Source organism: Grampus griseus (genome assembly GCF_964374135.1).
Source record: "Grampus griseus genome assembly, chromosome: 6".
NCBI lineage: Eukaryota > Metazoa > Chordata > Mammalia > Artiodactyla > Delphinidae > Grampus > Grampus griseus.
In genome coordinates this window covers 94,617,426-94,636,088 of record NC_139000.1, presented here as the reverse complement: position 1 = coordinate 94,636,088, position 18,663 = coordinate 94,617,426, and the positions used below count along the sequence as shown (strand labels likewise).

The 18,663-nt window shown below is 39.8% G+C and overlaps 1 protein-coding gene across 4 annotated transcripts in view; it reads left to right on the top strand.

The window, feature by feature from the left end:
- AUH (AU RNA binding methylglutaconyl-CoA hydratase) overlaps window positions 1-16,185 on the top strand; it is a 162,879-nt gene extending 146,694 nt beyond the window's left edge. For 2 of the 4 annotated variants that reach the window (XM_082657401.1, XM_082657400.1), the window contains 4 exons: window positions 5,509-5,696; window positions 8,983-9,033; window positions 10,586-10,633; window positions 14,827-16,185. In XM_082657401.1, the coding sequence (XP_082513527.1) occupies window positions 5,509-5,696; window positions 8,983-9,033; window positions 10,586-10,633; window positions 14,827-14,904 (365 nt within the window). In that variant the 3' untranslated portion in view covers window positions 14,905-16,185. The remainder of the gene's footprint in view (window positions 1-5,508; window positions 5,697-8,982; window positions 9,034-10,585; window positions 10,634-14,826) is intronic. The other 2 variants (XM_082657399.1, XM_082657398.1) reach the window with 2 other exon arrangements.
- Window positions 16,186-18,663: the final 2,478 nt, after the last annotated feature.

Genomic DNA, 18,663 nt, shown 5'->3' with positions numbered 1-18,663 from the left:
TCCGAGCCCCTCCTTGGCCATCCTGTCTAAACTGTATACACCCCACACCCTGATACACTCTACTCTCCAACTAACAGTATGTATTTATTTGCTTATTGTGGGCTTCCCCACAGGAGTGTCAGCTCCTGGGAGCCGGGGTTTGTTTAGTTCACAGCTGTATCCATCTGCCCAGAACAGGAAGCTGCAATAACTACTTGAATGAGTGAATAAATGTGTCATTTTGGAAATGAGTTCCAAAAGAGGAATTCCAAAATGGTCCTGAATAACAAGTATACAGCGTTTGGGGTGACTATTCTGAAATGGTGCATATTCACTTGGTTATGTAAATTCTGTTGCCTCATTAAAAATGAATCATCTCCTACCTCATGTTTTATAGCAGTGGGTCAGCAGAACCCACGGAATCAGAATCTCCTTGATGACAGAGCCAAAGCAAAAAGCCTTAGAAAACAACTGGCATTTTCTGAGCATTCCCACATTAGCAAGGGAAGGGTCAGTGTCCAAGATGCTTCCTCTTCATAGTAATGTGGCTTTGGCACGCTGTTTCTGCTTATTACTCCGATGGATCTTCATGAGGATTCATGGGCCACCACAGAACGCCTTTTTCTGGTAGATGATGAAGTGACTCAACAGTAGTTGTTTTTTGTGGAAGCAAAACATGCTCTGAATTTACTGCCCCTGGAAAGGGTTAAATTACTTGTATTTTAGCAGGAGCCTTGTGAGTTATTGTGAAAACTGACAGAAATACAGCTGATTCAGCTACCGTTCATACTTCTCGTATTTGGTAGTACTGTGGGGTACCTGCCAAGAGTGTCACGGGAGTGTATGACCTCCTGATACCATGGTCCCTTAGTGTTAACATTGCAACCCAGGAGAGCTGAGGCTTCCCAGATCCTGGAGAACTTCTTGGGGACACAGGCAGGAAGTGGCTTGAGAGGCTTTTACCAGGTGGTTGGCTCTTTGTCTCCTTGTACTGTGCTCTTCAAAATTAGTGTAGCACTTTTATTCCTATTACAGTGTCATATTACTGTTGCAGAACAGTTTTGAAATACAACCAGGCAAAATGAATAAAAAATGATCATTATCTATCAGCTGATCCCACAGAGACAACTTTCTAGATACATTGATATATGTATATGCCTACTTATATTATGTACCTACTTATATATACCATACCTTTTATCAAGCAGCTTACAAACTTATTTCATAAGTTGCTCTTTACTGTCTTACCACATAGTAGATAAGAATCAGGCAGAGGTAGGTTTGGATCCTATTTCTACAACCTAACTTTGTGACTTTGGGCAAGTTACTAAAACTCTGTGAGTCTCAGAGCAGGGCCCAACTAGGAGTCAGGGCTCCATGCTGGAAGCTCTTGGGATGGACACTAGTGTAAGTTTGAATAGAGTCTCAGACCTGTGTGATTTTGAATACATTAGGGTGGCTGTCAGAGTGGAATGATTTTAATTCCACTGGGGACAACCCTATTTTTAGTTCTACTGTTTAATTTCTCCAATCATCAAGACTGTATCTAGAGATGGCACTTTAGTGATCCTGAACTCAAATCCCTATTGGAACTAAGCAGGTTGTGTGATCTATAGAAGCAGGCCTGGTGTAAGAAAATCAACCAACAGAAATACAGCACACTGTCTTCACTTCTACCTAACTCTAAGCTAATATTGGAATTTAGTATTCAGAATTAATAATAGATGAATTGAAATAAATTCTCTCTAGTACTTCTTTTTGTATTTGGAACTTAAAATATCTGATGCCTTTTCTTCCACACCAGGTCTCAGTGGCACATCTTGTCTCTCGAGTTGCAGGATGCAATGCTATAGTGAACCTTGCTTCCCTAATGAGCTAATTGCTTTATTTCATAATAGAAAATAGCTGTTCATAAGCAGAAGTACTTCCAAACTGGACTAGAATGTTGGCATAAAAATAATTTCTGTTTGGAGTAACTATTCCTGAGATGGTTGTAGAAGTCTGAGATTCCACATCAATCATATTCAGTTTTTTGTGTCGTATTGCACTGCAGTTCAGTAACTTCCATTTGTACGGCTCGTTGCTCACACTATCAGTATTAATTGACAAAGGCAAACTGAACAGGTCACATCATTTTTATAAAGGTTGAAATTATATACCTGGAGCCAGTGAAGGGTCAGTTACCTTTAATTCCATAAAGTAAAAATATAGTTCAAACTATCAGTCTTTGATTTCTGCAAACTGAATGCAGCATATGAAAGTGGGCCAGATAATTTCTTACCAAACAGGTTTCCTAAAGATAAAGTTTTGGTAAGAATGAGCAAATTAAATCACATATTTGTGTAACTGTTTAAGAATGTCCCTTTTGACAAGTAGGGTTAGGGAAACTGGATTTCTGCCCGCAAAAGAGTGAAGTTGGACCCTTACCTTATACTATATACAAAAATTACCTCGAAATGGATCAAATACCTTAATGTAAGAGTTGAAAGTACAAAACTTAGAAGAAAACAGTGGAAAAACTTATGACGTTGGATTTGGCAATTATTTCTTGGCCGTGACACCAAAAGCAAAGGCAACAAAAGAAAAAATAGATAAATTGGATTTCATCAAAATTAAAAACTTGCATGCCTCAAAGGATACTGTCAACAGTGAAAAAGCAACCCATGAATTGGGAGAAAATATTTGCAAGTCATGTATCTGATAAGGAATTGATATCCAGAATATATAAAGAACTCCTTCAACCACAGCAGAACAACCCAATTAAAAAGAAGATATACAAATGGCCAATAAGCACATGAAAAGATGCTCAGTATCACTAGTTGTTAGGGAAATGCAAATCAAAAACCACAATGAGATTCCACTTCACACCCATTAGGATGGCTACCATCAATAAACAAACACAAAGTAACAAGTGTTGGTAAGAATGTGGAGAAGTTAGAACACTTGTGCCCTATTGGTGGGAGTATAAAATGGTGAAGCTGCTATGGAAAACAGTGTGGCTGTTTCTCAAAAAAATTAAACATGCATTTACTGTATGTTCCAGCAATTCCACTTCTGGGTATCTACTCAAAAGAATTGAAAGCAGGGTCTTGAAGAGATGTTTGTGTACACGTATTCATAGCAGTATTATTCCTTATAGCCAAAGATGGAAGCAGCCCAAGTGTTCCTCAGTAGATGAAAGAATAAACAAAACATATTCATGTAATGGAGTACTATTCAGCCTTACAAAGGAATGGAGTTCTGACACATACCTTCTGCCCATCATACAGAAGGACAGATACTGTATGATTGCACTTACATGAGGTTCCTAGAGTAGATAGCTTGTGATGTCAACCAAAAAAGCCAAATCTTGGATGCAGTGTTAGTTGATGAGCCAAGTTGAGGATTTTTTCTTGGATCCTGTGATGCAGTGTTTTCAACAGAACAGAAAGGTCTCTTCAGCACCAAGCCTCTCACACTCACATCATGCCCTGCAGCAGACAGTTAGGTTTGCATCCATTTCATCCATCAAAGCTTAGAGTTCAGTGCCATTCAGCTCTGTTTCATGGTGTTAGTTTCATGACTGTTCCTTTGTTAAATATTTATAAAATCTTTATTCCTGGAGAATTATTCCATAAACAAAATAATACGATGAATCGGCTTAAGTGGACTTGCAAAATATTGAGTTTCCTTTGAATAAAAAGTGCAGCACTAACAATGACTGTTGAGGGTCACATTTGTTGATTTCGACCAATCTACATTAAACTTTTCACAGAACACAACAGAGAATCATTTCCTAACATGTGCTTATCATGAATACTATATCCGTAAGTACTTTAGTCTCATGAAAATCCTCATCAGCTCCATGAGTAAATATAGCTATCTGGGTTGTATTATTTATATCTCTGTTCTAATCAGCTGCCATTGGAAACACTGTAAATAACTTGTCTGTCCCATATAGCTTGTTCCGTAAGTTTTCAGACCTATCTTTACTACACTGAGCAACATCATTGTTTACAGTTAGATTTAAATTTGTCAGTGCTTCATTTTTTCACACGTGTTTGTTGCCACATTGTGTAAAATACCTTTAAACTTACCATCTATAACTGCTTGGGCTGTGTGAGCAGTAAGTAACTGCAATTTGCAGAAGCAGTACTCATTTAATGTTCAAAAACAATCCCTACTGAAAATGTCAATCCTTTTGAGGTTTATTTTTGTTTTTTTTTTCCTAATCACCTATATTTTCAAAACATGGTCATTGTTCTCAACATGGTTTCTTAATAATAGCATCATAAGCTATGTTCTTCCAATGCTGGCGTGCTTTGTTTGTTGAACATGTAGGAATGTACTTAATTATTGAAGGGAAATATGCTTTCTTGAAACTTGTCTCCCCCCCACTTTTGGTTGAGATGTGAATAAGAGTATATTTTGCCTGCCTTTTAATGTTGCTTAAAGAAAATCAAAACTTCTCAGTCTGTAGTACTGGAGTAGCAGGAAGTGGTGGAGGCTGTGGCAGACTCGAGTGCACTGCATCTAAAAGGTGCAGCTGCAGTTAACTTCCAGGTACAAGTTAGCTTTTATATGAAATTACCCATCCAGTTTATAAATGTTGGTAACTAGTGCAGAAAAAAAAAAAAGTTTAAACTTTATGGGCCAGAGAAACACAGTGAGCTTGTTCCGATGTTTGGCCATCAGTTTGCTTTTTGTCTTCTGAACCTTCGCAGTCAGCTTTTCCTTGGCCTCCTGGGCAGTCCAGCCGCCACTTTAAGGATAAGAGTTATAAGATAAGATTTAGGATTTGCAGCTATTTTCATATTCTTATTGGTAGAAATTGAAGCTCCGAGTCAGAATATTACCTGCTTTTTGTCCAGCTTTCTATTTAATGAGATCCCCGTCTCTTCACTCAAAGATATTGGGGTGAGCAGATAGATGGATCTAATGGATTAATGCATCAGGGGATGATTAGTACTTGCACGGAAAAATAAAACCCCGGGACAAAGCCTATTTTCATGAGTAATTATCTGTTTTTATTTTCGTTAAATTAAAATTAGTTTATGGTTCATTTACTGTAAATTGTAAATGAGTCTTCAAAAGCACATGAGTTGAATTGCTCAGAATTTGATGTTTTATCTAAACTGAAAGCGAAATACCAAGCTTGATGGACCTGTCATTCCTCTGGTGAACCTTCTGAGGGAGAGAAAACTCCTTCCCCAGCCAGCCCCTGACCCCCTCAACTGCGGTGCACCCTGTGGTTCCTGACTTGGTAATGATTGTGGACTGGATTCAGGAACACACCAGCCATGGTGCAAGTAATGGTCAGTGTCAGGATCACTTAATAATGATATAAGGTTCTTAAGTACTTTTGGGAGATTAATAATTTTATAAACTAATTAAGAAATTAGGTTCTGTCTTGAAGTAGTTTTCCAGTTACTAATTTTGACATATAAACTTCTGGCCCTGGTTTGTTTTTATAAAAGAAGAAATGAAACATTGAAGTGTTGAAAGGGTGACAAATCATTGCCTGCATTTTCTGTCTCATCCCCTGTGCAGGGGGCACGCAGCGACTGCCACGTGCCATTGGGATGTCCCTGGCCAAAGAGCTCATCTTCTCTGCACGTGTGCTCGATGGCCAAGCAGCCAAAGCAGTGGGCTTGATCAGCCATGTTCTGGAACAGAACCAGGAGGGTGATGCTGCCTATAGAAAGGCCTTGGACCTAGCAAGAGAGTTTTTACCTCAGGTACTTTAATTGCATTTCCTTCTTTTACTCTTTTTAGATAACTTTATAACAAATTGACTAGATTAATGTTAAGAGCCTTCAGAATTAAAATTAAGATTTGAAGATAATCTGAGGCCCCTGTTGTAGCCATACGTTGATAATATATCACATACATGTTTATCACGTGGGACAGAACTTGCCAGCAACTTAAGTTAGCCCTTCTGACCTGAACTGTACACATGAAGAGAAACAGTGACGGATGGGCTGTCACACTGGATCGCCCCCAAACTGAAACACAAGTAAGGAGCCCAGAGTCGATTATGCCAAGTGAGCTTTCATTGAGATCCCATAACCTGAGATAACCTGCTTGAACAGCACCAGTTGTGTGTCTTATTGTGTTTGTTTTTATGGTGATGTAGGCATTGTTTTAACTCCTTTGTGCACAATATGCTTCCTCACAATTACACTTCAAATCTGGGACTCACTGCACATTTACTCACAGATCATAATCCTCATGAGTAATATTAACAACAGCGCCTCTAGGGACCTGTATTAGGGGTTTCTTGGTTCTCTCACTCTTCTAGGAGTATTTTTCAAATATTCCTTTCTTCTGAAATCATGGATTAAAGGATTTTTGTTATGTAAACAATTAGTGACTTGTCTTTATTCCTAATGGCGTGTAAAGTTTTATAACTTCTGGAGTCAAAATTACTTCCTCTCTAACTCAAACAGTATTTGTAACTTCTCAGTATTTGTAACCAAAGGCCATGGGTCCTTTTGGGAAATCTCATGAAATCTGTCTCTAGAAAAATGCATGCACCCTCCACATTTGTCTGGAGTTTCGCATCCAGTTTCGGGAGGCATCCTTGGAGTTCTTTGTTGTAAGACAAGGCCCAGGTCTGCTGTGATGTACCTGTCCCCTGAGAGCTGTCAGACGGGTCATCTCGTTTGAGTTGGTTTCTAAAACCACACTGCCTGCTGTTGATGCTACCTCAGTCCTTCTCAGTTAAGTTATGAGCTATAAGCTCTTTCAGGGCAGGGACCTTATATAGTTTATTCCCCATATGAGGTAACACAGAGTCTTATACTCTGAATTGATGGAGAGAGAGCAAGTAGAAAAGATTTTTACTAGTTTTTAAAAAAAAAAAAAAACAGCTCCCGAGTTCTGAGATTCACAGCCTCTCCTGATCCTTGGATGGGAGCGTTCAGCTCCCTATTCCAGAGCTCTGCCCAGGTGGCTCATTAGCCCCTTGGCACCTCTGTGGTTCAGGTTCCTTATCTCACTCCTGGGAACTGGCTCTTTCTCCTGTGACTGCAGTGCTGTTAATGCCATCACTGCCCACAGCTCACCCCGCCCGAGAGCCCCCTTCTCCCCACCTCCAACCTGACATCTGGCTGCACCCTACCACGTGGTGAACCAGGTAGAACTCATCGTCTCTTTCATCTGAAGGACATGCCTCTGAGAACATTAATTGCTGAAATTAATTTTTCCCCAGGTGAAGGGAGATGTCAAATGACTTTGGAAAATGTGTAACTGTGAAACTGTATACAAAAGTTACAAAACAGAATTTGAGGTGGAATAATCTTCATTTTTGCAGACCTTGTTACTAAATGATTAGTCTTCTAAATAATTAGAAAGCGTCTATAAAATTAGTATTTCTAGGTGATTTCTGTATTATATGTTACTTCCATTTTTCTATCTTAGGAAAAAAGTTTGTATATAAAGAAGAGGCACTGGTTTTTTATTTTAAAAGAGAAACTAATTAAGCGTTATATCTAATAGCATTTTCATTTTCCTGTTTCTCCAGTTTTATAAACCTTGCTGCCCAAAGTGTGGTCTGTGGACTAGCAGTCCAGGCGTCCGCTGGGAACATGTTAGACTTGCAGAATCCCCGGCCCATGCCAGACCGCTGAATCTGCATCTCCATTTTAACCAGGGGCTTGGGGAGTTGTGTGCATATGGAAGTTTGACTAGCACTTGTCTGGGTCAACTGGTAATAAAAGTGAATGGATAAGTTTCTTGTTGAGAGGAGCACTCTGTTAAAAAAAAAAAAAAATGAATTGATGATCTTGAAAGAAATAAAAAAAACTAGTATGTGTAACATACATACAAATCACATCTGGAAAGATTCTAACTAAGAATCCGAGGCCTAAGCCTCGGAAAATTGCAGTTTCTGAAAAAGATTTTTCATCATGTGATTTAGGAAGAGAATTTAGATAGGTTAAAGTAGATAACCGAAAAATGGCATTTTTCATGCCATCATACATTTATCCATTCACTTATTGGAGTCCTTTGTTGTGCCTGTTATTTAGAGCCTCTTGCATTTTAATTCAAAAGATGCTTTAAAACATGCCATTGGGGCTCCCCTGGTGGCGCAGTGGTTGAGAGTCCGCCTGCCGATGCAGGGGACGCGGGTTCGTGCCCCGGTCCGGGAAGATCCCACATGCCGCGGAGCGGCTGGGCCCGTGAGCCATGGCCACTGAGCCTGCGCGGCCGGAGCCTGTGCTCCGCAACGGGAGAGGCCACAACAGTGAGAGGCCCGCGTACCGCAAAAAAACAAAAAAAAACATGCCATTGAATTCTAATTCATCACCCAATAAACAATTTTCAGGGATTTAAAATGTGATCAAATAATCAAATTCCATCTGGAGGATTATGGTTTCTAAGACAAAGTTATGTGTCCCTTCTCGCAGAGGACTCCCAATTCTTTCCTCTGTGACACTCACAGATCCTGAAGGACTTATTTGGACTTGAAGCTTTTGTGTGATGTGGGAGCACTGCCTGGAGGACGCATCTTTACTAACACATCATCATCGTGGTTAGTTATTGATGCTCAGGGAAGAAAGATACAGCTCCACTGCCTGAAACAGATGATATCTGAATCCCATGTTAATCAATAGTGTCAGCCTCATCTCAAGCCCAGGGTTCTGTCGAACCACTCATGGGTGTGTTATTGTGCCAAACACTTTATCTCCTTTTCTTTTTCCTACTTAACTTGTAGGGAAATTTGCTGAACAATTAAAAGCCCTCTACTGGACACATACCACCTGCTGACCTCCAAGCATATAGTTTGCTGTGCTACAGCATGCTGTGAAATCTGTGTAACGTGCTGGTGCAATAGATTATTACAATTGCTGTTTAATTAAGGCCTTGCAAGGCTCCTAAAATAAATTTTCCGTCAACTATCTTACAGCCGTTGTTGCCTCTGTGCCATGGATCCAGCAAAGGGAATTTCTGAATTTGACTGAGATGTACAACATGATTTGCATAAATAATTAAAATATGTTTCTTTAATTTGAATTTTAGGGACCTGTTGCAATGAGAGTGGCAAAATTAGCAATTAATCAAGGGATGGAGGTGAGTGCCTTAAGTTTGAGTTTCTTGTTGGAATAGGTAGTGGAGATTTAACTTAAATGCACCATTATTTTTTAATATTCTAAAATATAGCTGTTTCACTGCTATGATTACTGAAAGCTACTGAGGTTCTTTTTAGCTACATCAGTGATTGCATTCTGCTTATATCTGTTGTTGCTTCAGTATCATAATCACAGAATTCAGTAATTTCACTGATGCGCTGCAGCATATGACATGCTTATTATTTATGCCATTGAGTTAATAGATTTATTGGCTAGTAGTTCATAGAAAACCAAAGGAAAAGGGCATTCTGTGTATTCTCAGCACCAGTATCATATTATAAAAAAATGTTCTAAGGAGAACTTCCTGGCTCAAAGCTCCTCCTAAAGATGGAGACCATCTTTAACTTCTTGATGTGCTTTCTGCAGTGAGACACACATAAACCCTGCAGGGGGCCCTGGGGTTACCCTGGAGAGATAGCTCCAAAGGAGTGGAGGCCCCAGGACAGGGGAGAAGTAAGCAAGTACCCATTTACATGCAGGTACCCATTTACATTGGGCTTTTCATTGCAGCAGTTGTATTTTGGATAAATTAACTACAGGAATTTTGAAGAAAGATATTTCTTCCTTGCAGACCCAGAGCCACTATATTTTCCTGGCCTTCACAGCAGTAAAAAGAGGTTAAATATGTTAGTAATAAATACATTTTTAAAAATTTACAAAGTATTTGGTTTTTAAAAATTCTTACATAGTAATAACAATGCTGGGACTTCCCTGGTGGTGCAGAGGTTAAGAATCCGCCTGCCAATGCAGGGAACACGGGTTCGAGCCCTGGTCCGGGAAGATCCCACATGCCGTGGAGCAACTAAGCCTGTGCACCACAACTACTGAGCCTGCGCTCTAGAGCCCGTGAGCCACGACAACTAAGCCTGCGTGCCACAACTACTGAAGCCCACGCGCCTAGAGCCCATGCTCCGCAGCAAGAGAAGCCATCGGCAATGAGAAGCCCGCGCACCACAACGAAGAGTAACCCCCGCTCGCCGCAGCTAGAGAAGGCCCACGCGCAGCAACGAAGACTCAACACAGCCAAAAATAAAATAAATAAAATGAATTAATTAAAAAAACTTCTCTAAAAAGAGAAAATAGTAACAATGCTAATAGCAAAAACCTTATATGACCCTAACTATGTGCCAACCCAATGTATAGCTTATGTAGTTTATAAAGACTTCACCTAGATTAACTCATGTGTTCCTCACAGTAACCCCATTTGATACATACTGTAATTAACTCCCTGTTCAGATACACTTCTCCGAGGCAAGAGAGGTTAAATAACCTGGGTAACCAAGGTTACACAGCTCCCATATGGTAGAGTCAGAATTTGAACCCAGACAACCTGGTTCCAGAGTTTCTTGTGCTGGTCATACTTCTGATTTGCTGTATTACATCAAAGAATTCTGTTCTTTTGGAATAAAGTTATTAAATTTGAATTTATATTTATGAGTATACCATATTTTTAAAAGTAATTCTTGCTGAAATGAATTATATTTTTTCCTCAGGTCGATTTAGTAACAGGATTAGCCATAGAAGAAGCTTGTTATGCTCAGGTATGTAATACAACCACAAATTCAATGCAGATACTCCTTACCTTCTGTATAAGTCAACTAAATTATATATCACTGAACCATGATATATATACACTATTAAAAAATCATACAGATGGGTTGAAATTATTTATTTCTGCTGTTTGACTGTTACCAGCTCTTATGACTGATTCTGTTCCACATACTAATGACTCCTGTCTATGTAATTTAGAAAATGCTTAGAATAGTTAAGTTAGTACCATTTGTGCTATAGCTGTCTCTCTGGCTCATGTTGTGTTTTCTGGGTGTGGTCTTGAACCCTCACTCCAGGGTAGAGAAGTGTGAAGACGGCAGCTGTGAGCACGTGCCTCCAGGAAACATCAGTATTTGAGACTCACTGGCTTTTCCTGATGTTCTGAGCCTTTCCTCCTACCCACTGAAAGTTCACTAGTTTGATTACATATACGTAGTTTTCTTTTTTCTTCACAAATTAATAGGAACAAATCTTCCTTCCTCCCTTCCTTTCTTCCATCCTTTTTTTTTTTTTTTTTTTTTTAAGCTGTACACGGGCCCCTCACTGTTGTGGCCTCTCCCGTTGTGGAGCACAGGCTTCGGACGCGCAGGCTCAGCGGCCATGGCTCACGGGCCCAGCCGCTCCGCGGCATGTGGGATCTTCCCGGACCAGGGCAGGAACCCGTGTCCCCTGCATCGGCAGGCGGACTCTCAACCACTGCGCCACCAGGGAAGCCGCTTCCATCCTTTTTAAAATGAAAGATACTTTAGGTGCTTGTTTTAAGGCATCTAAAGTAGCAAAAGAGTTTTGTTCTACCTTTTCTGAGAATTGGAAACTGTCAGCTCCCATTTAAGCATGGCAGTATCATGAATTAGGAGCAACAGCTAGAGTGTTACTCTGCGCCTGGTCTGTATATATAAATTACCACCTGTCATTGATGAACACATACCATGAATGAACTAAATTAAAAACCTCTTACAAATGGACAACCTCAGAGTCTGAAGAAAATATTTAAAAGCATATTTGGCCACATCTTATCAAATGTAACAGGAATCATACAAAGTATTCCATCAGACCACAATGGAATTAAACCAGAAGTCAATCACAGAAAGATAGATGGAACCCCACCTATTAATGGTGAGATGTAATCTTTTTAATAAGGTTAAGCAGTATACTTCTAAATAACATTTGTCAAAGAGAAAGTCTCAAGAGGAATTAAAATATATTTTGAACTAAATCAAAATGAAAACACAACTTATCAAAATTTGTGGGAATATATGAAAAACAATGTTTAGAGAGAAATTTATAGCATTAAATATGTATATTAGAAAAGAAGAAGGATCTAAAATCAATAATAACTTTGCACTTTTCAAAAGTGGAAAAAGAAGATCAAATTAAATCCCAAATCAGAAGAATACAAATAATACTTTAGAGCAGAAATCAGTGAAATTGAAAAAGGGGAAACAATAGATAGAAAACAAAACCAAAAGTTGGTTCTTTGTAAAGATCTATAAAATTGACAGACTTCTAGTCAGGATGATCAATGAAAAAGGAAGATAAAAATTATATCAGAAATGCAAGAAAGATTATTACTGCTGATTCTATGGACATTGAAAGGATAAAGGAATACTGTGAACTATATATGCCCACAAATCTGATAACCTAGATGAAATGGACCAATTCCTTGAAAGACAAAATATACCAAAATTTATCCAAGGAGAAATATAATATGAATAGTCCTATGTTTGTTGTAGAGATTAAATCAATAATTAACAAACTTCCGAAATAGGAAGCACCGGGCGCAGATGGTTTCACTGGTGAATTCTGCCAACCATTTAAGGAAGAAATTACACCAATTATCTACAATCTTTTCCAGAAAATAGAAGCAGAAGGAATACTTCCTAACTCATTCCATGAGGACGGTATTAGCCTGATAACAAAAATAAAGACATTACAAGAAAGGAAAACTACACACCATTATCTCTCATGAACATACATATAGAAATCCTCAACAAAATATTAGCAAGCTGCCTCCAACAATATATAAAAGGAATTATATGCCACAACCAAGTGAGATTTTTTCCCAGATATGCAAGGCTTGTTCAACACTCAAAAGTCAGTTAATATAATTCATCATGTCAACAGGCTAAAGAGGGAACTCTGGTGAAAGAAATCACAATTTAAACAAATAGATATCCCAGGGGCTTCCCTGGTGGCGCAGTGGTTGAGAGTCCGCCTGCCAATGCTGGGGACACGGGTTCGTGCCCCAGTCCGGGAAGATCCCACATGCTGCGGCGCAGCTGGGCCCATGAGCCATGGCCGCTGAGCCTGCGCATCCGGAGCCTGTGCTCCACAACAGGAAAGGCCACAACAGTGAGAGGCCCACGTACCACAAAAAAAAAAAAAAAAAAAAGATATCCCATATTCATGAATAGTAAGACTCAATATTATTAAGATGTCACTTCTTCCCAACTTGATCATAGATTCAATGCAATCCCAATAAAAATTCCAGAAAGTTATTTTCTTAATATTGGCAAATCAGTTCTAAAGTTTATATGGAAAGTCCAAAGACCCAGATTGGCCAACACACTATTAAAGAACAAGGTTGGAGGAATGACACTACTTGACTGCAAGACTTACAGTAAAGCTACAATAATCAAAATAGTGTGGTACTAGCAAAAGAAAAGACACATAGATCAATGCAACAGAATAGGGAGCCCAGAAGTAGATTCATACAAATATAGTCAACTGATCTTTGACAAAAGAGGAAAGGCAATTCAATGAAGAAAAGATAGTCTTAAAAAGGAATAGTACTGAAGCATCTGGACATTCAACTACAAAAAAAAAAAAAAAAAAAATCTAGACACTGACCTTACACCCTTCACAAAAATTAACTCAAAATGGGCCATAGACCTACATGTAAAGTGAAAAACTATAAAACTTCTCGAAGATAATATAGTAGAAATTCTAGACCTTGAGTTTGGCCATGGCTTTTTAGATATAACACCAAAAGTGTAATTCATGAAAGAAAAAATTGATGTTTGACTTTATTAAGATTAACTTCTACTCTGCAAGAGACACTGTGAAGAGAATGAAAAGACAAGCCACAGACTGGGAAAAATATCTTTGCAAAACATATATCTGATAAAGGACATGTATCCAAGACATACAAAGAGTTTTTAAAACTCAACAGTAAGAAAATAACCCATTAAAAACTGGGTATAAGGTCTGAAGAGATACCTCACCAAATTAGATGTACAGATGGCAAATAAGCATAGGTAAATATGCTCCACATCATATGTCATTAAGAAATGCAAATAAAAACAAGATACCGCTGTTTGGCCATTTCTTACATAGTCTTACTACATGATCTAGCCATCATGTTGTTACATATTTATCCAAATGAGTTGAAAACGTGTGTCCACGCAAGATCCTACACACCGGTGTTCATAGCAGCTTTATTCCTAATGGCAAAACTTGGAAACAACCAAGATGTCCTTCAGTAGGTGAATGGATAAACTGTAGTACATGTATAAGTGGGGTGTTATTCAGCAATGAAAGGAAATGAGCTATCCTACCAGGAAGAGACAGGAAGGAACCTTAAATACATATTACTAAATGAAGGATTTCAGTCTTAAAAGCCTGCATACTATATGATTCCAACTATATGACATTCTGGAAAAGACAGTGGGGTGGGGGATAAGGTATGACTAGGCGGCACATTAGGGATGTTGAGGGTAATGAAACTATTCTTTGTGATAATGTAATGGTGGATACATGACATTATGCATTTGTCAAAACCCATGGAATATCCCTAATGTAAACTATGGACTAGTTAATAATATTGTGTTAATATTGGCTCATTAGTTGTAACAAATGTATCACATTAATGCAGGATGTTAATAATAGGGGAAGCAGTGGGGGGGCTTGAGGGAGTATATGGGAACTCTGAACTTTCTGCTCAGTTTTTTGGTAGACCTAAAATTGTCTAAAAAAAGTAAAGTCAATTTTATTCAAGTATATTTGAAATGGGAAAAAAAGCATCTTAGAGTTAGAATGATAAATTTGGTCACATAATTTAAATTGTTCAAATGATTTCAAAATTTTAGATTGTCTTCCAGGTAGTTTCCTTAGTTAAAGCTTATTAAACTTTTACAATTGTTTTTATTGTTTGGCATAGATAACAATGTTTTGCTTCTCTTAGACTATTCCAACAAAAGACAGACTTGAAGGTCTTCTTGCTTTTAAAGAGAAAAGGACCCCTCGTTATAAAGGAGAGTAGAAGAAAGAGAAATCTTCAAAATGCCAGTGTAATAAATATACTTCTGGAAGTATCTTTCAGATTCACGTATGCCTCAGCATCTGGAATCCCAGCGACCAAAGTGAAGAGCGAGTTATCCATATACTGAATTAAGTATCTGGAGTGGACCCCTGTGTGTACTTGTTCAAATGTATATCGTCATTTTCATTCAGATTTATAAAGCTAATAGTGTATACTGTCAAAAACGCCAATTCAAAATTAGGTATACATTTTTAAATACCTCCTGCATATGAAGCTTTCTGTTCTTAATTTTTCTTAATGTGAATAATTTATATATTGCACACGCTAGGAAAAAATATTGATTGTATGTCTCCTGTGCTACAGTATGAAAATAAAATCATTTCCATGTACCAAAAATGTGAAGTTATACCAAATAAAGTTTTTTCAAGGGATTGTACACATGCACCCACACACATACATCTCATACTGAAAAAGGAGCTGATAGAATTCTGAGTGAAAATTATCAAATATAAGTAAAATTAGTGAAAAGGAAACGTGGAAATTTTTCTCTTACCTCGTTCTTTTTGTATTGAGTAAATCATTGCATGTTGGATTTTAGAAGAAACCACCTTTCCATTGCTGATTCTGTCAGGTGACCTCTTTACGTAGTCAGTCTTAGAATACAGTATGGATGGTGGAGAATTAATCCAGTCAGAGACTGGGACCAAAGGCCTTGTGGAGGCCAGCTGGAGGCCTGGAACTGTTGTACCTGTAAGCCCTCCTAGCAAGTGGCCTGGCCCCGTGGCCTAACCCAGAAATAACATGGTGCAGCTGGGCTTCCTTGGTGGTGCAGTGGTTGACAGTCCGCCTGCCGATGCAGGGGGCGCGGGTTCGTGCCCCAGTCCCGGAAGATCCCACACGCCGCGGAACGGCTGGGCCCGTGAGCCATGGCCGCTGAGCCTGCGCATCCGGAGCCTGTGCTCCGCAACGGGAGAGGCCACAACAGTGAGAGGCCCGCATACTGCAAAAAAAAAAAAAAAAAAAAAAATGGTGCATCCAAGGTTGGCCCTTAGAAGTGGCTTCGTCCTGGATTAAGGGTGAAGTGAAGCCTGTTTTCTGCTTCCTTCTCCCAAGCTGTTTGCAGCTGATTTCAGTAAGGAAAGGAGGTGAACACATCACCCCTCTCTCCCCGTTCTAACAAACATCATGCCTTTCTACTCCTGGCCAGGCAAGCAACTAGAAATGGAGGCGCTCCAGGGGTATGTGAGTTTATATAGCCTTGCCTGCGGGACAGATAGGAAGTGTGTGGGAAATAGCTGTAGAATTCAGTGTGCAAAAGGGAGCGCAACAGTACAGCTCCCTGAACGAATTTGGGCTAGCTTTATTTTGTGTTCATTTGATCAAACCACACTGCCTTTTGAGGCTGCATCCAGGGCTGAGTCCAGCAGTGCTGGAGAAGTCCCCCTTTTCCAGGACCCGCGCCTGTTATTTTCCAGCTGCAGGGGTCCCCCACTGTCCCCAAACGCTGCAGCTGTGCTTCATTGCAGTGAAGTCAAGTTCGACACATGGGTGACTGCCTGTTTCCTGCATTCCCATGCTCTGCACCACAGCCTCCTTGCTCTTTAAAGGATATAGACTTGGAATTTGTTAAATCACCGAAACTTTTGTTTTTTAATTTGAGAAATTGAACTCTTAATCTCAATTCTAAAATCCTTGAAAGAGGTAAGCGTGGACTTAACCTCAGCTGATGGGCACCGTGCCAGGGGGCGGGCCTGCTTACTATGTGTGTCCTTGTACTACAGCAAGTGCTGTGCTCTTTGTCACCTTTGCTGCTGACACTGTGCAGACTATGATGTTTGCTCAGCTGATCGCCATCATATGAAAGGAGCTTATTAAAATTTACATTGGGCTCTGTGGTGATTGTATCTGGTGGTGTGTACACTTTGCTGATAAACTTGTACCATTCATTTCCTGCAGGATAATTTGCAAATAAAGTGCTGGTCCTCGTTTTCATGATCCTTCAGACGTTTCAGGACCCCTTGGCTCTGTCCGTGACATGTGCAAATTCCACTTCCATTCTGAGTAGGAAATAATTATGTTCATGGGGAAAAATATTGAGTGTGCTGAGTGACTCGTCTCTCCTAACTTGGATTCGGAGTCTGCTGCTGATTGAACGCCATTTAATTTCCTAACAAGTTCTGATTAAGTCCCTGGAGTGATTAAGTCAATGGAGTGTATCTGAAAGCAAAGACCTCATCCTGTAGTCACTTCAACGTGTCTGCCCAGCTGTCTGTATAGATGTTTGCCTTTCCCTTGGTTTTCTCTTCAGCAGGGCAGTCTTGCTGGGGGGTGGTCCTAACACACCCCATGGGTCGAAGCCCAGTGACTGAGTGCTGGCGGGGGTGGGGAGGGTGCTCATCCCTGAGGGATTGCCTGCACCAGCACGTGGGCCAGCAGCTCCTTTTGTTTTCCTCCCGGGCTTGGAGTGTTTTCGAGTCCTCACACTGAAACCACATGATGCAAGCTGGTAACACAGTGGATGTATCCATATGTTCAGATGAGTTAAAGGCGACCAAGAGGGAGGATGATTAACCGGGCACACTTACAGTTCAGGGGAAAAATATTTCATGTTACCTCAGAGCAGGAGACCTACTAGTCTTGAGGTAATGTAGTGCTGGTTAATTTATAACTTATCTCTGAAAGAAAGAGAGGTCTCCAAGTGACAGAGACTCTGAGTCGAGAGGACTTGTAATCATGGCCAAAAGAAGACTCAGATTTCCTGTGATTCATTTTCTGTGATTTAAAGGGTCATTTCCAGTTTGTGTTGTTTTCAATAAAAAATAGACATGGTTTCCCTGGGGTTTTTTCCCCCTCTAGCTGTCAAGAAATCTGGCTTGTCACACAGTGTTACTTTTCTGACGATACTTAGAATAGCACTCTGGACATGGACTAGGGTAGTGGAGTGTCATTTCATGTATACCATACTTACAGAAAATGCTTAATTTTCATATGGACTCATAGCTGGCTACCCATTGACCCTTTTCCTCACTTAATCTTAACTCTCTCTTCTGGTTAAGTGAGGCCCTACATTTGCTCTGATTTGGGGTCCAAAAATCCTGGCAGGCAGGCAGACTTCTTAAATGTTTAATCCTGCCGTTATCATTTGTTTACTTACCTAGTTAAATAATGTATGTCAGCATTTATTGGGCTTTATCAAAAGACAGTAGAAATTTTCTTATATTTAACAAGAATGTGTACATGTGTCACAAAAGAAAAAATAGAGCAGTTTAAAGTTACTTGGTAATATTTTGGTAAAACGAGAGCCACTCTTCTGCATAGATGAGATGCTACAGATTGTGGTTGGGGGTATTTTGGCAGATAGGGGGATCAAACACTCTGCTCAAAATATTTGTGGGTCTCAAGCCCTAAAAACTCACTGTTTGAAATGCCTTTTCTTTGGGAACCTCCCAAAATTCAGTTACCCCTCAGAGGGATAGCTCCTAATCAAACAATTTGGTGTGCCATATTTCTCAAACCAATCCTCAGGGCAGTGTGAGCCAGCTGGGCACCTGACAGAATAAAGGGCCCCAAGAACAGACCAAGACATGCACCTCTCGAGTGGTCAGAGCCAGCCCTCATGACAGTCGTCCACACACCAGCTTAAAGGGGGCAAGGTAGGAATATAGCCCTTCCTCAGCTGACAATTCCCTGGAACCAGCAAAGTGAGCTCATAGCCACCAGCATGTCAATCCTATCTTAAAAGTATAGAAAACACAGTAT